This window comes from Beauveria bassiana, assembly GCF_000280675.1.
Source record: "Beauveria bassiana ARSEF 2860 unplaced genomic scaffold BBA_S00011, whole genome shotgun sequence".
Taxonomy (NCBI): Eukaryota; Fungi; Ascomycota; class Sordariomycetes; order Hypocreales; family Cordycipitaceae; genus Beauveria; species Beauveria bassiana.
This window is the reverse complement of record NW_007930846.1, coordinates 744,725-766,326: the sequence shown is the minus strand read 5'-3', so window position 1 is coordinate 766,326 and position 21,602 is coordinate 744,725. Positions and strand designations below refer to the sequence as shown.

At 51.3% G+C, this 21,602-nt stretch overlaps 2 protein-coding genes across 2 annotated transcripts; one reads left to right on the top strand and one right to left on the bottom strand.

Annotated features, from left to right (window-relative positions):
• Positions 1-11,724: 11,724 nt before the first annotated feature.
• Positions 11,725-12,075, bottom strand: BBA_04867 (uncharacterized protein; the record flags this gene model as incomplete). Its single annotated transcript, XM_008599964.1, has 2 exons — positions 11,725-11,748; positions 11,836-12,075. 2 exons carry the CDS (start codon positions 12,073-12,075, stop codon positions 11,725-11,727), a joined length of 264 nt encoding a protein of 87 aa, XP_008598186.1.
• Positions 12,076-20,043: 7,968 nt separating this feature from the next.
• BBA_04866 (finger protein AZF1) lies at positions 20,044-21,516 on the top strand (the record flags this gene model as incomplete). The annotated part of the gene is made up of 1 exon (XM_008599963.1): positions 20,044-21,516. One exon carries the CDS (start codon positions 20,044-20,046, stop codon positions 21,514-21,516), a length of 1,473 nt encoding a protein of 490 aa, XP_008598185.1.
• Positions 21,517-21,602: the final 86 nt, after the last annotated feature.

Sequence of the window (21,602 nt, the reverse complement as noted above, 5' to 3'; positions counted from 1 at the left end):
GCGAGTATTTCTCACGTCTTGATATAAGACTTGACCTCACACACAGCCAGTATGGGTGTAAAAAGATCTCCAGGATGGATGAAATATTATGTACATTATTAGGACATCATGTGGATTTATAGTCACATCTCAATGACCTTGGCGTTTCTCGCTTGCAAGTATAATCTCTCACGCACTCAGAATGAACGCCTCAATACAACTTGTGTTCAGCCGGTCGTGCTTCTCCTACATGACATCTACGCAGCTGAATTACACCGTCAGAATAGCCAACGTCGTTGAGCATCGCATCAACGTCGCCCTTGTCGCTTACTCGTGACCATAATTCGAGACGATTCAGCAACTCATAGAGCTTAATGGCCTTGTCTGCAGCCTCTCATCTCTGCAGCATGTCCCAACATGTCCTTGTCTTCCTCAAAGTAACTGGCAGCAAGTTTGTCCATACAATATCATAAAGCTAAGTCAACCAAAAAAGATAACTTGTCAGAGCTACGTTGAGGCTTGAACCGATGACTACTCACAACGCCTGTACACCATCAATCTCGCAGTATCTCCTTTGCAGGGCTACAGCCTAGCGATGATGTATTGCTTGCACAAGGCGGCCAGGCTGACGAACGAAAGGTAAATATCCACAGGAAAGGGCAAACACCACTCCAGTACATAAATCAGACTATCCACCGGTGCAAACCTCTTCAAAGCCAAGAACCCAGCATTCACGCCGTTTTTCCTTGGTGGCCAGCGGGGTCGTATCATACGCAGAAGCACATCCTTACTCATTTTTTACATCTCGTCATTTGGCCGGGACGTGAGCAAGTTTACGGGACTGTACTGAACACGGTGAGGCTTGCAGCAGGGTATTTTCTGTAGGAGAAGCATTGTTGGCTTTATTGTGCACCGACTCGCTCTCGCATGCTGCACCAAGACCTAGATGAAGAGGAGCATGCGAGTTACAGGAGAGAAAAGGGCCACACCGGTCACGTTGCGAATCAATAAAAGCGCCGTTTCGGAAAGTAAAGCATATGAAGAAGGGTAGAACAAATGACGACCCGTACATTTTTCCATCTTGGTGGCTTTTACTGCTTGGCGCGACGTGACAGAAAACGACCTCCTGGAGCGAGCACCGACGCAAAATCGTCAGTCTCTCACTAGTGAGCATCTCTCTCGTCTATTCCCGCTCGCAAATAATAAAAAAAGTCGTTCCGTCAGAATCTGGCACTGGCCATTGGTATTTTGCGGCTCTCATCGACTTTATGGAGTCACTAGTTCTGCATGATGCAAGAAACCTGCCCGTGTGCAACCACATCTACGTTTGACGGCCAACTGCGCAAGGCCTGCATAGACAACCCGCAGCGTGCGCCAACTGCAGCCCAAGGTGTCTCAATTCTGGGAATCCAAATTTTAAGGCTCTCCGTACATCTAGCGTCATGAATTCGTTTCATCCTAGCACCACGGCTCCGGGGGCTTAGTAGTATCTGGTTCTCCAAATCAAGAGCTCGAAGAATCAAGAGCTCGAATGCAGCCATCCAGAATAATACCCGCCCATGTATTGGCGGACCTCTTTGACAAATAAAATCCAGAGCTTCAACGCCATAACATCTTTCTTGAAAAAGCATAGCGTCACCGGTTTCGTTGGCACCATCCTGCCTCTGGGTCGTACTCTAATCCATGGTGTCAAAGCAACCAGAGCTGGCGGCGATAAGCCTAGAAAAGCAGGCAAAGGGCTAAGAACCTTGCAAATAGCTTAGAATGAGATTGTAGACCGACAAAGAAGGATGGCCCGGTCTTAATCTCGATAGTCTCAACACGCTCGCCTCTATTATCCAGGGATGTCAAGCTCAGACCGGCGGCATCTAGACTCTAAGCATAGTGAAGGTTAACCTCGTAGTGATCGACGAAATTAGCTCTGCCATACATAGCATGTAAGTTAAACTACTCCGTACCGGGTCTGAAGTCGGAAGTTCCAGTATCTAGTCTCATCGTGTCGCTGATTTTCGCCTCGGAGCCTTCCGGCATGACCTTATTCTCCGCCTTAGGAGACATTTCTTAGAAATTGGCATTGCTAATACCTAATATATAATGCGTAGACTCTAAAACGGCAGCCTACAGAATAAGGCAGATACCAGGGAATGGAATCAACGAGCGTATTCGGTGACCTCAATCTTTAGGTGTGGCCGTCCTCTTCCATAGATCCCAAAGAGTCTATCTCTTCTATACCATGAGAGGAGATAGGGGCACAGCCAGCTTATCCAGTGCAAGCTCTTCTGTAGTCGCTTCAGAAGCCCTGCTTTTGAAGTAGTAGTGGAACCTGGTAGATGGTTCTCGTCTCCATGTCGCGCACAAAGATGGCCTGCTTTATTCGACTTACCACCTTCTGGCGATCTTCTTAATTGTGGCATTGTCGAGACAACGTTCACAGCGGCAGGCAATAAAATCCAACGACGAGTTAGCAACGCTATGCCATAGTCGTCTAAGCAATGCCTATGCCATCGGCGATGCGAGGAATGACCTGAACGGCTAGATGGATCTGGTCAGCTAGGTTGACAAGCCCGGGTTTCATCAGAAAAGCGTACTCTTCACTAGATAGTCACCATGACGCTCCTTCTCCTACAAATTGTTAGTCCTCGCTCGCAGTTCTTATGTCTTGATCGATCGTTCGTACAATAATGTGGGCGTGGATTTTCCAGTGGTCATGTTGCTTTCACGACTGATACGAATGCCAAAACAGCTTCTATGTGCTAGCGAAGTCAGTCAAATTCGAAGACTATGGTAAGAGCATGCCGCTCGTAGTTTCCAAGATACAGATCAATCTCTGCTACATATCAGGAACGTCGCATACGGCCGCCTGTCGGGCAACTCACGGCCACCCTCGGCTAAAACGAAGCATCCTCCATGTCTAAGAGTCTATACTATAAGTATTGAGCAGTCCGGCGTCTGTGACAAGGTCGGGGCCAATCTTGAGGGCCTAGAGCTTTTTGTCACGGTCATGGAGCCCTGGGCGCATGTCGAGACATCGCACCGTCACGCGCAGTTTCATAGTTCTTCACCAAAAGGCCGGCATTACCGGCTTTTGACCAGCCATTTTTAGTGTTTGAATGAAGCGGAGCGAAGTATGTCACTTTTCTTGAGCTCAAAAGACTTTAGGCCTATGATGGCGAGGTCGAGGCCAGAAGGCGCAGGCGAGAATGTAAGTGAGCTTGGATGGCACCAAGACGGCGCCCAAAGTCGCAAAATGTCACTTCATTCGTCTGATCCAGAAGAGGTATTGTGGCATAAATTCTATAACTGGCAAGTGATGCGCACAATGCCACGCCTAATTAGTGCTGAAGCGTGGGCCCATGGACACCTGTGGAGTGTCTGTGAGGTTCGGATATCGTCCGTGACCAAGCCTGCCGCGATGATACATATTGCGTTGACTGTACTGATAATAGAAATGATACTCCGGGGCTAGGGATATCTGCGGGGAGGTTTCCAGTGTTACACTACCAATGCATTGCTGTAACAGTGAACGAACGTGAAGGAGGGAGCGGGCACCGGCATCGGCCGTCACCGTGACCCTATTTGGGGTAAAGGAGCCTCTGTGTGAGACTCGGCGCACGATTATTGCCAAGTTGGTCAGGTGTGACTTGAAATTTCGTAGAATCAGGCGACCACGTAATTGTTGCCGTCGCTGCGGGGGAGTAGTCCGGTGCGTGACATGTAACAGAAAGCGGCATGTATCATGAAACTGTAGTTGATATTGTCAAGCTCATATGATCGACCTTGCGCCCCGATAACCAGTAACAGCCTTGCCACGCGTGTCAGGGTTCCAGGATTATCAGCTGCGGAGCGTCAATGACATCTCAATTATGCAACGATGGACGGGGCTCAGGAGTGGCCGGGCCATGGTAATATTGGGACAGGTCGAGTTTTGGGACATCATAAAAGCAATTTAATTTCTAGATTGACGAGTTGCGTAAACACAATCAAACTTGAAGATGCAGGGAGGTTGAGCACGGCCCGGCACGTCTTGCGTTGCAGCGCCTGCATGGAGTTCAAGGATTACACTGCTGTCGTGGATGTGCACCAGATAGATTTGGTCTCCATTGTTTTAAGCGTTGGCCATGGGGCGAAGCTGAGCGAGGATGCCCCGTTTATCAGTGCTGTCAGTTGTCAGCTGTCAGGGTGGACTCTTGAGAGGCTTTTCTACAGGCGTTGAGGCGATCGCGCAAGTGATAATACGATCGATAACAAACGCTGAGGCAGTAGAAAAGAAGGCAATGGTTCGTCTCAGCAGTAGGAGCATTGATAGAGCCACTCCCTCGCCGGGATGGTTCGTACATGATTTATAGTACCAGTCATAATAAGCGTAGGGGCTAATCAAGTACCTAGTTAACTAGCGAGATAGACTGGTAAAAAGTCACAAAGCGGTCCGAGCAAGGACTCTCTGCTGCAGCAGCACCATCAGGCTGCGAATGGTCTGTCGAGAGACGAGAAAACAGGCGATGCTCTTCATCTGCAGACCGAACCGTTGTACAATCGCAACTGGGGCACCAGACAGCCAAAGCGAAAATACGAGTATCGTGCACACAGACAGCTGTAGCAACTAATTAGAAAGTGGGTTAAAAATGATGCCGATCTGCAGCGAGTAGATTTCCCTTGTAGCGGCGCAGTAGCTTTGAAAAGGGGATCTTGTCGGCTTGACCTGGCGATTTTGCCAATGCACGATTCGAAGGGCAGCGATTGCCTCTAACTTGGGCTGGACGTAGCGAAACACACAGACATTCCCAGGAAGTGGTGTGCATAATGCTGATCGACGGTGATGGCGGGCGCTAGAGTGCGCTACGAGAGGGAGGGTTCGTGACGATTCAAATTGGTTGATGGAGAAGAATTCAAGGGTGAAGATGGCAAGCAGAAAGTCGACGGCCGACGGTCCGGCTGATCATATGATGAGCAAACGGGCAAACGGGATCGCAGCTGGCAGCGTCCAAGCGGTCTCCGCCAACACCACACATTGCTACTTGCTACATACAACACTACTAAATAGTATCGAGAACCGAATCTACAAACCACTTTTCAATACTTTTTATCGACTAGCTGACCCATAGTCAGGTCCAACTCCTCGTCTCCCCCTTCTGATCAACTCGTGTCGACAATTATCGGAATGCCCCACCACCACTCAGGCCAAATAAGTTGCCCGCGGTCGCGTTCTCCTCGTGCAAAGCTGAGTGTTGTCGTAACGGATCATCGAAGCTAATGCATGCTGGCGGCCAAATCATCGCCGCATCGATCGCCCATAGCATCGGACTACCACCAACAAGAATCCAGCAGGGTTCTGTGCAGCTCCAAAGTCTGTGGACACACAGGACTTCCTCAATGCTGCAACTAAGTTTTCACAATCTCAGGATCCATCTAACGTTACCAGTCGAGGCCATAGGTCCTTCTATACGCTACGAAACAGTCGCCAGCTGACGCTTGTGGTTTCCATTTTAGGCCCCGGGGCTTTGAATACCACACAACCACTCTGATTCCACATCGCCAAGGATCTAATTATGCTTTTGCGTGGGCGGCCGAGTAAGCCGGAGAAAATACATCTGACCTGAAGATGAGAAAAGATCAGACGAGAAAAGGCCGACAAGCTTTGGTTGTTATGAGATCAATGCTACCAAACCCAGGCCTTTTTACCTCTTGCAATGCTCAAAGAACCTTCAACCGCAGATTTTCGGTCCCTGTGGGAAGACAAGCGTCCGGATTGATGCCACCTAGCACACTCAAGGACGGCTCGCACTTGTGTTGGAGGCTGTCCAGCTGTGAAGAGGGGCCGAAGGGCTGCTGTACTGGCACGCATCCAGAGAATTATCGGATCTCTTAACAGTTTGTTGCCCAAGTATCTTGCTGCAAAGGCAGTGACAGGCAACTAGCAGCTGAACTACGCTGTAGATCTCTAGTTGCGAGCGAAACCTCCCGTTACGCAGACAGGCATAGCGGATCCGCTTAGCGTGTGTATTGGTCTCGAGCTGCTCAACGACTTCTTCAACTAGTCAACGAGCACGCACACGCAACAACAGTTGCATTTCGGGAAAAGGGTGGCTCTAGTATAGAGGGCCCGGACAAATTCCGGTTGACTATATACCAACTAGAGAAATGCACCGTTGGCCTGAATAGCTTGGTCGAGCGATGGGGCCTTCTTTGAGCCTGTAAATCGCTGTCTGTCCGGCTAGGTCCACAACCTTCTGCCTCGCTTAAGAGCATCATATGTCCAGGGAGCACAAATCAGATATCACAAACAAAAAGGCTATGTCAGTTCGCGGAGTGACTTGATTGCCGGCTCAGTGGTTCGATAGTCAATTTAAGCCGTTGAGGTGGATCAGCCTCGGCGCCGACGACGCAGATGAACTTACTCAAAACGAACTCCCCACAGCATCGAACGACCAGCCAGTTTCCACCCGCACACTTTTCCTCACTATTGCAGGGGCAAACATGGTGGCATGTTAGCTAACTCGTTAGTTAGCGTCTTTGGTTTCGCCTAGTCCAGCTGAAGCTGGGTTGCCCGATTTAGTCACTCTCATGCTGGAGAGCTTATGACAGAATTATTAACCCGATTTGCCCGAGTAGGCTTCGCCAGCTCCCATCGTCTTGCTAAAACTCGGGCGTTGATCACGGCACGCCGATTGCAACGGACCTCGCAAGAGCCTCACAGCAACGCTGCTACTCGGCGTTTGTACAACGGGCCTTTCCGCCGCCCGCGTCGCCTTGTGTCTGCGCAAGTCACAGCATCGAAAGTTGCAACGCAGACGACTAATCGGCATCATATCTTGTCATGTATCCACCATGGCTTCATGTCAATGTCATTGCCGTCACCAGGGAGGACTATGGTGTGTCGTTCCATGGCCAATGACGTGGCTTTACGACCGAAATATGGCTTGCAGGGGTATTATACGATCAGGAGCCAAGTGCAAAGCCGGTACCCCTCCGTGTACACTGATTGGCCATCAGCAGCGATATCAATGGGGGCAACAGTTGCAAGCACAGACACGTCCCCGTATGCGGTCAATGGTGGAGCCAACCAGCTCTTTCAAGTTACAAGGAGAGATGCAAGAGGCTTGAAGAAGTTGCAGTGAGACTGCATCACCTGCGGGCGCATCTGCCACAACTGTAGGGCTCCATCGCCCACCACTAAAACTAACTACTGGTACGGCGACCTGTTCATCGCACAGACACACGCGCGCGCTCACTCGCAACGTCTTTGTGTCGTACGGTGTACGGAGTACATGCTCGTCCTGTTGATATGCCGCTTTTGATTCGGGAGCCAAGCTTTTTTGCTCTATCGCTCGAATTGGGATCTCTCGACGCCTCTTACTAGACATTGAGCCCCTGCTCGACGGGATATCAGCGACGATCTCTAAGGACGAAGATGCCCTAAATATGGCACAGCTGCTCACCACATCCCGTGGTTCGCTCGATCTTTGGAGAGCCCCGGTCTGATGGTAATCTTATCGCCTACTCTCTTTCTCACCATTGTGTTAGCCACAACTGGGCCAGGCGACACACATATCTCGCTCTCGGACGCCCGCAGGCTGTTCTTCCCCCGCTCATTTGGTACACTCCCAGGGGACACAAGGGAGTACAGACAATGGATGCAATCCGTGCGAACTCCTGGACCGTTTGGGAACTCATTGATAATTGCGTGCCATCCTTCTGTGGCGTTAGTCCCGGTATCCGGGACACTCCTAATCCATACCTGAAACTTCGTCATTCTTCTCAGGCCGTTTCCGGACGGTAATGGGGCACAGACAGAAGTTTGCTCAGCAGCTTTTCATGCATGGTATACTTTGACAGCTGTCAACTTTTTCCTTCCTCTTTCTCTTGAACTGAAAGAAGACTCAGTGTGCAAGCACGAGTCGAGTGGCGAGTAGACAAGGGAATATCAATCACCAGTCGCGGAAAGAAGACGGCGGCGGCGCAAACGCGACTGCAGAGGCTCTCGAACTCATTGCTAGGTGAGGCAAGCCCCCTTAACCCCTACATCCGTGATATATTTTGTTGTCGACCCAGCCTTATAGGGAAACAAGCCATCTCTTGCTTATTAGCCCTTGGCGTGTGAGTGGCGTTCCACCAACTGGTACATGACAGTGGTGTCCTCCCCACAACCGTTTACAGTATTTTCTTGGCTTCCTATTCTTGCACTTTCTACGATGTAGTTACCAGTGAAAGCAGTGAAATATGACGTTTTTTTTCTTAGGAAAGAAAGAAAAATGCGGCATCTCGTGCGCCCGCACACGCCCCCAGTACGCCCGCCACCCCGTTTCTGGACTCACACCCCAAAGGAAGCCCCCGCTGACAGGCTCCGGAAGTAGAATCCCTGCGTCCCTGAGATCCATCTTTGGGGGTGTGAGCTTTGTGACCTTGTGGGTGTCGGCCTAATAAGTGCCACTGAGGCGACAAAAGCTGCCCTCTGACGAATAATAGTCATGGCCCGTTTGAAAACAGCTGCTCGCCGCGTTTTTTGTGATCAGTTGGTGGAATAGAAGCGACATAGTTCTTTTCAGCGGTCGGTTTCACCAAGCATTACTGCGATATCATAAACCTGGGATTTGGCAGCCTGATGACACAATAACTTTGTTGTTGATGATGCTGCGACAAGTCAAGTCGCCGCCCCACCTCCTGGCAAGAGTGAACAACCGAGAGTGAAGAGAGACTCCGGAAGAGTAGCGAGGACGAACCTGCGCCCCTTTGAACACAAAGGAGATTTCTTTATAGTTCGTTTCAGCATGCTATATCATGGCCCTCACACGGACTTCACAAAGCAATAATTTGTGATTCGCGGCACAAGGGTTCGCTTGCAGCGAAACAAGAGAGTCTGTAAGTTTGTTGAGCTCACTGGGCACATCCCACCCCCCCTCTCCTCTTCTCCAATTTTGGCTTCTCCGTCCCGCGCCGCGTCTGCCCGTCCCGGACATGATCAGCCAGGTTGCGGTACGGTGCGGCACGGGCTGTGGCCCAACAAGGGAGGGCATACATACACTCACACAAGACGTACAAACGGTTGTCCCGTGCCGGTGGAATAATCAAAGGCACCAGATCGGTTCTTTGTGTCTCGCCCTTGTTTAGCGAGCTGATGCGGAGGTGGCACTAGATCCTTGGTCCCGGAGACTTTGACAAAGACATTTGGAGTACAAGCTGCGCGAGAACAAGACATGCCATGATTGTTGGCGATGTGGCCTGTTGCCGACCAAGAGAAGCGATCCACGGACCAAATGACCACCCTCGTCACTGCTACACCTGCCTCTACACTATTCGTTTCGTCTTGTCATTTGTCAACTTTTGAAACGGACAAGAACTGTTTTCTCGTCAATCGTAAACGTCTGCGTCATTGTCCCCGCCACAACCTCGATTGGCGAGCCTGTTGCGCCTCGAGTCTTTCATTTCTTTTTTTTCTGTCTTCAACTTGTCTTGTACTCCCTTGAAACGGGTTTCAATCTACTTGAATCTCGACGGTCTGAAGCAGCGCCTCCCCTGCATAGCACCCGGACCAGCGGTACAGGAAAAGAAACAATGCCTCGCGGAATGAAGAGCAGGAAGCGGCATATCTCGGAATCGCAAAGCTTTGGCGTGGCCGCATACGGCAAACAGCTAATTAGTCTGTCAGAACGTGAACGACACTGTTCTTTTCTTTTCTCCTTTATCTTCCTGGATTTGTATGTCATTGTCTCCACAGTACATACATGGTCGTCAGAGAGAGCCGGGAGGGCGGGGGGGAACTAACCTTCGTCTTGGGTATGCAGCTAGACAAGATCACTTGCTTTCTTTTCTCCCAGGCACAATGGGTTGAAGTCCTCCCCCTCCGAGGCGGGGTGTTTGCGCCGCGGTGGTGCGTATACGCCCACACACAGACACACACCACAAACGCGGGGATAAAGAGTTGAAAAAGGAAAATTTTTGGACTATAAAAAAAAAGTCCCCGAATTAGGAGCTAGACTGTTCAAAAGGTGTGTGTACACTATAACTACTAGAAGCCCCTTCACGCCCTCTTTTACTTTTAAAAAAAGGAAAAAAAAAAGAGCGAGGTCAGAAGCTCTCCAATCACTCGGCCGTAAGAATACGGAGCAACTATCAGTTGTAAGTTGTCATCGGAGAAGAAGATGGAAGAGACGGGAGATATGGGGGGTAAAGGGTTCCTCTTTTGACACCGATTGACAGCTGCAATCGCATCGAAAGACCAAGATGAATCAAGCCAATGATAGGCAGGCGAGAAATTGATTCAGAATTCCTTGGGATTTTTTTTTGCAGATTCTTCGCCATAGCAGACGCCTGCTCCAGGTTCCGTCTCTAATTTTTCATGTGCAAGGAAAGCTTTGTTTTTTTTTTAAAGAAAAAAAATGGTCTGGTATCGGGGAAAAAAAATCTTCAACTCGTAAAGTCACGACTACTCCCAGCAGTAGTTGATGAACTCTTTTGTCTCGATTGGCTTGTATTTAATCGACGTTGCGGCAGAGTTGGTTGGTTGGTTGGTTGTTGTTGTTGTCTCGTTGCTGTTATTAGTGCGAGAGAAATGTAAGCTACTGCAAAATGACTGATCTAATTGTTTTTTCATGCCTTTTCAACATGAATTGAATATTTTCGCATGCGACTTCTCACTTTCTCTCCCATTATTCTACTGAATGCGAATAAAATCTTGTTTTCGTACAGACAATCCTGATACATGCCTGCTTTGCTGTGCCAACCCATCCTGGCAAAAATTGCCCAGACAATGTCTTGCGCTACGACTAGACAATTAGACAGCTTCAGCTTAAGGGAAAAAAAATTTCGTCAATGTATCAGAACAATGAATTAGCTTACACGACTGCTGAAGATCCTCCACTTTGTGCCCCAAATTCCTCTTTCCCTCTTTTCCTGGCTCTCTGCTCAGAGTTTCTTGCTCAGGGTTCCCTGCCTCTCCGTCCACTGCCTCGAACTGTCCCGGGCCTTCCCGCCGTGTGTTCAGGTGTCTTGAAACATCTACACGACTCTGCCGCCTTCTTTCCTTTTGACCCAAAACTGCCTACTTGTTGACGTGCATGCATGTTTCTTGCTGCAGCCTGCGCGTAATGTTGTACAAATCAAGGCATGCTCGTACCCGATAGAGAAGACCGGGGTGTTGCGCGGACGAGGGGACCAAACGGGATGATGACTAGTTGGTTTAGGCGACGTTTCGTGCAACCTCTGCCTCTCCAACTAACAGTGGTACCATCTTCACTTCGCCCGGGTTTGTGTTCCCCGGCGATAGTCGAACGCCGAACGGTGTACCAGACCGTGTATCTCCTTCTCTGGATATCTGTCATATTGCGAAAAGCCAAAGCTGATACGATGTGTGATTGTCAATTGAGAAAACATGACTGATATTGAGCAAAACTGCAAAAAGGGTCCAAAGTTAGCTCTTGGCGGACCATGTACCCGGTTACTGGTGGCTCATTGATGTGTCACCATCTTGGCTTGCGATTGTCTCTTTCGCGTACAGCTATGAAGGACGGCGAGAGCGGAGCCGAAGCAAACGTTTTGTGTGCATTGCACGTACCTGCGTGCATCACTGAGACCGCGGGGTACAAAAGCTGTGCATGCGGATCCCAAGCCATATTTCCACGTACTCGGTTCTTGCGAGATACAGTCTGCAGGCCTTTCTTTTCTCGCTGCGCATGCCTTGCTAGTTGCAATTATCCCTGCATTTGTGAAGAGTGGGTGATGCGACAAGTGACTCTCCGTCTCCATCTCCAGCTACTGACTGGTAGCTTCTCGGACCTAGGAATAACAGAAGCTAGTTTATTAGTGTTCCGCTTGTCCGAAAACGAGCATAAATAGGGTGCAAAGAGCGAGGCGTTTTCTGACCTGCTCCATTTTAGTGTCGATTGTGCCAATGCTTATACGGGGCAACTGTCGTCGGGGCGGCTTCGTCGATGGCTTGACCTCCTCCACATCAATCATCCGAGATTTTTCGCCTGGCTTTCCTCCCTTTTGAGATGACGGGCAGGGCCCGCCCAGCCATATTTCATCGTTAGTTAGGCCGTCATGCTCAATAATGCTAGCGTGAGAGTCCGGCTGGTGCATCGTCTGCGCTAGATAGGGCATTTTGATTCGAATTGTGATCTCTCTGTTTTTGCTATCCGGCAAGTCTTTAATTGAAGGAGGATGTTTTTGATTTGACGCAAAGCATCGCAAGCCATTCAATCCTCCTATCCGCTTGGCTGGTGCTTGGCAAAGCCGGTGCTCTTTTCGTAGTTTTGTACGGAGAATCCGTACTCCGTACCTCGCTGCGAGCTGAGAAAGCTGATCACTGCCCATAATGGCACCGCTGTCATAACTACAGTGGTGTAGATCTTTATGGGCGTGATGCGAGGCTTGCAGTGAGTGGGAGTGGGTTCGTCACACCACGCTGCTTTCCTCTGTTTTTCGGGAATCATCCTCCTATTATGGCTGCGATACCCTTTCGCGCTCTGTACTGATAATATTTATGGCAGTCTGCCATATTGCCCGTAGCGTGCTGTGTCCGCCGACTCAAAATAGACCGGGGCCATATCCGACAATCACATATCGCATGCGAGTGCAACGCATCATTCTGCTGGGTACGGATAGGTGGCTGCAGACAGCATACACTCCATTACCAGTATGCGAAAAAGAGCAAGCCTCGCAATGACAGCCACGGTTCACTAATCAGTGTCTTCGGCCTGCAGCGCTGGCCCATTGTCTTTTCGGATTGCTGCTGCTGTCAATTGTTCCGGCGCATGTGATCACTCCAGATTCTTGAAAGGGCATCTCAGACCCCGAAATCCGTTCCGGTCTGGTTCAAGTTCCGAGCATTGTAATACAAAAAGCCGTGTGCCGATGTCTCGCCATATGATACTCTGCGAGAGCAAGTGAGACTATTTCTCAATCGCTTGCTGAGTGCCACTCTAGGTAACAATTGCTGCCGACGGCTGCTGGCCCAGCATTCTGCCCATGGCAACCAGAGATGAGAGCCACAGTGGCTGCAGAGGCCTTCATACATTGATTGGCTCGTCATTGACTCGGCTTCCACCGAACCGGATACTGGGGCCTACTCTCCCCGGGACCCAACAATGTACCCCCTGCTCTTGCAGTGACAGGGAGTGCACAGATATTTGGTGTGCCCACAAGTCGTCGGCCGGCTCTTCCACCTACTGGCTGCTGAATATTAGTTTAATATATTGTTGTGCGTTCGCGCGAATGCGGGCGTCAAACCACCGCGCCAGGAGCCTGGCTCTTGGTCCCCCATCCGCAGTCCACCTGCCACAACTGATACCATGCTGGGGTCGCTGTCACGTATATTGTTTGAAGATGATTGCCAATAAATGAATCAACAAAGCGCGAAACGCAACGTTGACATCCGGGGTAGGCAGAGCGGTCCTGATGGATACCTTTATTCTCCGTCGCTTGGTGTCTATTTTTGTCGCACTGTGCCTGCCACGGTCGTTCAACCAAATCCAACGCCCAATCAAGGAACTAGTGTCATGAGCGTCCGAAAATATGTCTGGTGTGAGAGACAGATATTGACACGACAATGAGGAATACTTTGCCCTCTCTGAATCATGTGCTTGCGTTTTGCTAAATTTGGGCGGCTGTCAGTAATTACAGAGAGGCAGCCGAAATCAAGCCATTCAGCTCGTCGAGGATTGTGAGGGTGTGTCGCAGAGATCTACCACCAACACCGCAGCAAGATTGCCACATTGTTGCGTAATGTGCGTAATGTGCGTAATGATGAATCGAACGAGCTTTCAGTAACCAGTATTTGGAATAGCGCCAAGGCGTGGTGAGCGTCGATGCGCAGTGGCCACCAGTCAAGTATGGCGCAGGACAGCCTCCGAGTCACCCTCCCACGTTCCCGGAACAGGGAGCCACCAATGTAGGCGACATATCATTTTCTGGTAAGAGCGTGCGCCTAACATCCAATCAGACAGCCCGAAAGCTGGGAGCTAGCAGCTCCAGGTTGCGGGGCAGGGGATATTCTCTTATTCATGAGCCGAGGGAGTGTGCTTCGTAAAGCAGCAATACCTGGGTAACCATTAAAAACAGAATGCTCCGAAATAACTGTCATTATTGTTAGAAGGCGTGTTTGACCACAGCTGGCAGTCTTAATTGAGCAAGCCACATACTGTCAATCATCACCGCAAGGCTATTTAAGTTGTGGTCGAGGCGTCGTGTGGTGTGCCGCCTCTCCAAATATCCGGGCCGTGGCGGGCAGCAGAATTCTGATCCCATTGGTCCAGGTCGCATGTTCCTTGCCAGGGCGGCAGAGCTGAGCCAGCTGTACGGGACGATTCCCAAGCTCTGGGACCGCCGCTGCAAGCCACAATGGGCGTCAGGGTGGTCCTGTGTGTGTCAGTCTATGGCGCCATGCAGCCAGCACCCAGCCGGAAATTGAGGCTGAGACTCTGCCGCTACCACCGACTCCTTCCCTTGACCAAGAGTCTAGAGGAAGTTGGCAGGTTAACAGGATTGGCCAATGATTGCCTGCGTCCGAAGAAATTCGGTAAAGCCGTTGTCTGTGTAGCTGCAAGTCGTTGAATTGCCTCCACGATTTAACAGCAGCGGTGCGATGGTCCCGTAACCCGCTTGACAGTTGGCGGGCATTCAGAATTTGGGCCTGGCATCGAATCTGGCACTATGGCGTTAACTAGACGTCACTCTGGTCCGTCTTTTCTAGGCATTGATTGGCATGACGCGAGAAGAGACCACAGCGCTGCCATTATCGCTGCTACCAATGTGACTAAAAGTGTCATGATCTGGCGAGTACGACTCGTTGGTTGTTCTAATGGCGTGTGTGGTGAATGAAGACACTGAAAATCAGCAGCTGAGCCACATCACTGCAGGCGCCGCACTGAAAACCTTGCACAAAGGCCAAAATTGCTGCTTAGCGTTTACAATAGGCCATACCCAGATTGTCTGTACTCTTACCTCTGTTTAGAGGTCATCGCTGTCAAGGACGATCCGTCTTTTAGACTTCTGAGGCGTGCAACGGTCCAGATGAAGACAATAATCCAGGCTCGAGGCTGTATCGAACGACTGATCAAACGACTGATGCCGTCATGCATGCATTGGCAGTGCATCCGGCAGCTGTGGGCTGTCCTTTCGCTTCGTACAGGCGTATCTACCTGTCAAGTTGCGTGGCGCACCACCTTTACACTTCATGTGATGAGCCCGGCTTCGTCTTCTGGCTTTTGATCTACAAAGCTTTGAGAACCCAATTGTTTGAGTCTCTTGGGACTGCAAGATTGACGAGACTAGACTTTGCCAGAAATCGCCATTGGCATCAATTTCGTCTGTGGCACGAAAAGCAGCGATCCTGCGCCTTCGGCGTTGTTCGGGCGTCCATGTAGAGTACTCTGCCCAATGCTTTAGCTGTAGCTAAATAGCTCTTTGCTGGATGTCACGGCACCGGCCGCCTGTGTGCTCACGGGCATCGCGGATAGACAGATTCTCGGGTACCTCGAAACCGGAGGCATGAGGGAACAAATTCGGCAAGCGGGGCTAGATAGTGATACATGGCATTGTCAACCAGCAAGGGCGGCACAGGATGAACACAGAGCTGGTGATGACGGTCAATCGGTGCAAGCCACTCGGGACATCGCGAGAACTCGACCCAGTAACCAGAGCCTTGGTACTGACTGGGAAGGGACGCGCCAGATTTGCTGTCTGAGATGGCGCGGCTACAGGGAGCAATGGTGGCTGCATAAGCGCCACTTTATTAATAAAGAGCAGCCAAAAACTCTCCCCGGAGCGGTGGCTTAGCTTGTGAGAGAAGTGAGAGAAGAACTCTAAGCCCAACTGGGCAATGAGATTTCGGCAAGCCAGGACAAACTGCACACGCACAAAGCTGAATGATTAGTTGGCACGCCGATCTCGTCCCGACTGTCTGGATGCCGTGACAAGACATTGATCAGGAAATGCGGCTTGCATTTCTTCAGGAGTTTGCCGAAAACGGACAACTCGAGTCCATCCGGGGTATAGCCCGTATCGTGGGATGCCTCGACCGTCATTAGGAATTGACATGCTTCACAAGGCGGAGCGTGGACCAGCAAAGTCTTGCAGCAGACAAAACCGATATTGGGCGGTAGTCAGCTGAAGCAGCAGAATCGGAAGTACCTTTTGGGAATACAAAGCTCGTATGTACGTACTGAGTAGAGGTTATTAGTGACTGTGTGTTGTCCTGTGGTAATGCTAGCGAGTAGTCTGCATGTGTTTGTATGCGGGATCCGAGGCTATGAGCTGGCAAGGATGCGGGACAGCGTCGTGCTATTTTAACACTGGTGGTGCAGTTAAGGAAAGGGCAGTACGCCAGCTGAGAAACGGTGAAAACTGGCCGGGTCGAACAAGGTGCCAGCATTGCTTCCGCACCGAAGTAGTTAACGTAGTATGTATCCTTTACGAGAACTGTATCACTGCATAGTGGAGGCCCCAAGTGTTGGGCAAGCCAGAGGAACGAATCCCAAGCCGGAGGGGATGCGGCGGGGCTTGGTGTAGACAACGGCGGCGGGCAGGGTTGAATTCGAGGAAGAGACCACGATTCGTAGTAACAATGGTTAGGAAGGCCATCGTATTTGGGTAGTGACGACCTTTTTTTCTCGAAAGCTGCTGGACGGGCGTCAAGGTGGACGCCACCAATGCACAGAGGCCCTCTTCCGGTCTCCACGGATGTGCGGTGCAGTCCACCATCGAGGTGCATGTGGCTGGCCTGCTGGCGTTCCGGACCAGTAAGGAGCCTGGTGGTACTAATCGATTATTTATTTAAAAGATTAGTGCCTGGGCGTCTGTAATAACGAAAAAAAGTGAGAGAGATCGGATGGCCCACGGACCTGATCCATGGCTCGCACGCCAGGCAAGGCCCTGTAGGGGGGATTCTGCAGAAATGTGACAGAAGTCGAGCTGGAGGGGGACGGCTGCATCAGCGTCTCCAGATTCAGCTGCGCCGTCGAGTGCGGATAAAAGGCACTGGGTGGTGGCAATTGGCCCAAAAATTGAATAGAAGCAAGACAGTGGCTTTTTCCCGTTTGTGGGTAGGGCTTGCCAGGCAACACGAGAAAGCGAGCAGAGGAGCCGATGAGGCGGATTGAACAATTGATCGAGCAAGTTGGCAAGAGGTGACGATGAAATGCCAGCGGGAACTCCTGTATGAGCCGGCTTATGGCATGGCCGCAGAGGATGCGGCGATGGATGCAGTGCTAGCAACTGAGAAAAGGTTGGTGATGGACACTGATGGTGGCGAGCGAACACAAAGGTGGAACAAGACGGGAAGAGTGAGGCTAGTAACTTTTTCAGATGCGGACAGCCAGCCGCGAACCACGGGCAAGCACCTAGTTGCTGTGGAGGCACGCCTAGGGAACAGTACCGCGGGGGTCCGACCGTCGTGATACCTTACTACACCTTCCTTGGTACAGCGCATGCAGGGAGCTGTAGGGCACTGCGCAGGGCGCTGTAAGGTGAGATGAGGCGCTAAAAGGCCCTGTCAGGCCCTGCAGGCGGGGTTCCAGGTGCTTCCAGCGCACCTAAACCAGCCCTGCTACGGCGGGCCCCGAGTAGCTCTGAGCAAAAACACCACTCAATCGACATGCAGTATTGCTCAGAAATACCTCGAAAGGAGACAGCCCGTCGGCACTGTGGGCAGCCGTGGCTCTGTGCGTATTTACAGAAGTTGACTTTTGATATCAGTGAATACTGGTTGGTCACTACCAGCAGAGCACTGTCCATTCTCATCGTTCAAATAATATTAATCTTGGATCATTGCTGCCATTTCGATGTTTGTACAGTCTGAACCTCTTTGGTGTTGCATTTCAAATAGGTATCCCAGCCAGAGGACGTGCTCCGTCCCTTACTTGCCTTGACAATCCTTCATCTCCTTGCGTATTGCCGCGCCCGTTCATTACCAGGCTTCGCCCGCAGCCCCAACGCCGACAGTTGAATCCATTCTTTTCTTTTCTTCTATTCCGTCTCGTACAAATTCTTTTCTTTCATTTGGTTTTTCTTCCTACCAGTAAACTTATCATCTGGCCCGAATGGTCGGTCCCACCACACACCCCCCTCTCTTTGCCCCGGCCCCTGCCAAAAACAAGTCGGCCCCGCATAGATCCCTGTCGTACTAATATCACCCCTTACTGCTCTATACGTACTCCATCCTCCTCCCCTCCTCCAGCTAAACTGTTCGTACACACACCTTGTGCTTCCTCTTTTTTTCTCGACTTTTCCCCTTGTCTTGTTCTTGGCCGTCTTTGCGCCAATGACATTTCACCCTTCGCCCGTTGCTTCAATCTGCGGGCGGCATCTCAGCAGCTCTCAACAGACTTGATCGACTTGTGGCTTAGCTGGTCTGCCCGTGCCCCGAGTCCATGATAATTGAGCAGTGCAAAATCATCTCATCTTGTCTGGCGGATCTTTATCGTCGCTTGTACGCAAAACTTTGCATAACGTCATTTCCACCTCTTGCTTTTTTTTTTTCGCTCATGGAGCAAAGAGATTATGATTGAGAGCTGTACAAGCCCCGGCCCGCTCAACCACTCATGCCGTGGCTGCGTGATATAGCCGTGGTTCAGTGAGGCTTCCAACGTCTGCTCGGCCCCTCCCACTCAATCTTTTGCCCGCCGGGATCAATTGCCCCGACAGTCTGACCTTGATCTCCAATCCCCCTCGTCCGAGTTGCATTCCCATCCGCACAGCAGCAGGCCCAGCCCAGCCCCGAGCCTCTGCCCTCTTGGACCCTTTCTGGCCACCACTGTCTGGTGGCTGCATCCTCATCAGGTAGCGGCCTAGTCTCTGACGCCAAAACGGGACGAATTGACCAGCCAAATGTCTCGGTCCACCAACCTGCTAGTTAGCCCATCACCCTGTCTTGCTCCATTGAGGCTTGCGCCCATCCCAAGAGGTACTCTGCTGTGCCCCGAGTCTGCGAGAAGCCTCCAGCTCTTTGCAGCTTTGCTTGACAGGCCCTTCACTGCGCTCAGTCCTCATACGCAGATGACAGGTCGGAAGAGCTTGTCTTCTTCCCAGCTGTCATACTGCCAAGTACAAGAGGCCCCGCAGACGTCTGTATCTTTGGCAGTGACGGTGCTGCTAGACTTGTACGGAGTAGCAACGATACTGAGTGGATGCTTGCTGCGCAGTCATCGAGTAACAACTATTCAGTATTTGCGCTCACGGCCTTTTTAATCCGCTTCTAGCTAGGTATCCCATGCCTTCCTGGCCGCACACCAAGAAGAATTAGCCCAAAACTCATCCGCTCCTGCCAGCTTGGCCTGGTTCGGCCGCTGACCTCGATCGCAACTCGTCCCACCTTGTCACCCACCGCCCCTGGTCCCTCTCACCAGCAAATTCCCAATTCCTCGTCCGTGCCCTTTCGTCTGTCTTTCTTTGTACACACCATCCTCATCCGTTCCACAGACACCCCTCTCCCCAGCCCGCTCTCCGCACACCATCTTCCTCTTGCCTCTCACCATCCTCACGCATCACACACCCTGGACCCTCTCGCCTCTCAGATACCACCTCAACAAAGAGGGTCACTCTTGACTGCCTGTCACGCCTGTGTACTCAGAGTACTGTACTGGTATGGGTGCCTCCGTCCATCTCAAGCCTGCCCAGCCGCGATGGGACCTGACCCCCGTGGGCGACAACAGCCACTGCTGTGCCTCTGCTCTAATGCAGGCCTACTCTGAGCCAAGATCTCCGACCCAGAATCCCGGTCCACTCCCTGTCCTAAAACTTACACCACTCTGGACGTCTCTGTGTCTCTACCAGTAGCTCTACCCAGTACACCTGGATGCCTGCTCTGCAGCCTCGCCAGATACTTAACCCCCTCGTCCACCACCTCAAAGTCCCCATCTCTGCAAAGCATCTCGAACATATATACCCTCAGTCCCTCCACCCTTCTTCAAACTTTCTCACCTGGCTCATCGTTGCATCATCTTAAGCAAAAAAGGCATACAGACATCAACGTTTATCTGTTGCAAAGAATCACCGCCCACACTTGTGCCTCGTGCTTGCTTTGTGCTTGCCCCTCGGCTACTCTTGTATATCAATATTCCTCGTCTTGCTCCCATGAGCAAGATTCACACTTCTCATACCATGGCTCTCACTGCTCAACCTGCCGCGCACCCCAATTGGGGCCGCTGGCCGCAAAATGTCTCCAACGACTTCAACATGATGGACGGCCAGGGATTCCTGCCCTACGACACTCGCGGCCATCATTCTGCTCCTGCTCATCAAATGCAACAACAGCCGCAACGTCAGATGGCTCCTCAGTATGTGGTTGGCCCGGCCTACAACTCGCATCCGGCTCCTCCCACCTTCACTACACCCCAATATCAGGGGCCTAATGCTTTCCAATATGTGCCGTATCACAGCCCTTCGCCCACTTCGCCCGTTGGCTCGCCATTCCGCAACGACTACCAAGAGCGCCAGCTACCCCAGGTCGACCAGCCTCGCGTTATCTTCCAGCGCGACTCAAAGTCTCTCCATGAGATGCAGGCTCCTTCGCCTTCAACCCGCAGCGACTCTTTAGCCTCCACCAAGCGCTCGTCTATTTCTTCGCACCCTACTGCCAACGCCAAAACGATTACTTACAACGAAACTCTCAACCCGGTTGATAGAGTCAACTTTGACACCGACGTCGACGAGCTCATGAAAGCTATTCAGAGAAAGCACTCGGCTACCAGTCTTGAAGCTTCCCAAGGCCCTACTCCTGCTCACACTCCCCGTGCTGATCGCACTGAGCCCTCCACTCCAGGTAGCACTGTCGCTGCTGCCGACAATAAGCCCAAGAAGAAGTGGGTTTGCGATGGCCCCAACTGCAGCAAGAGCTTTGTCCAAAAGACTCATTTGGATATTCATCGCCGCACCCACTCTGGTGCCAAGCCATACGTTTGCACAAAAGAGAACTGTGGACTCACGTTTTCTCAGCGCGGCAACCTCAAGACACACATGCGCCGTCACACTGGCGAGAAGCCTTTCTCCTGCCGCATCTGCGGAAAGACGTTTGCTCAGCGTGGCAATGTCCGCTCCCACGAGGAGACTCACAAGGGCATGAAGCCCTATGTTTGCAAGCTAGACGACTGCAACAAGACGTTTTCCCAGCTTGGCAATATGAAGACTCACCAGAACAACTTTCACAAAGAAAGTATCAAGCGACTCACTGCCATGTTTATCAAGTTTGCTGCTGAGGGTGACGTCCCCGAAGAGCACCAAGAGCTCTTTGAGTACTTCCATGAGCATTACAAGAACAGCAACAAGGGCGTCAAGGGTCGTGGTAAGGCACGCACTGTCGCAGCACGCAAGCCTAAGGGCCAACCCCGATCCCAGAGCCTCTCCGGCCCTGTACCCCAGCAGCCGTTACCCCATGTTCCCCGACACCACAGCATGTCTGCCTACGACCTGACTAGCCAGACGACTGCTCCCGGCATCGCCAGCATTCCCAGAACGCACAACCCCGAGTACACCATGTTTGACCAGCAGGATGTTCTCTACGAGGAGGAACACGGTCATCACATGAGCTTCACCGACCGCTTGTACTAAATGAGGATCATACATGAGAGAGAAGGACAAAAATTCTTGGAGAAGGCAGCGAACGGATACAAAAAGTCGACTCTGGTGGATGGAGC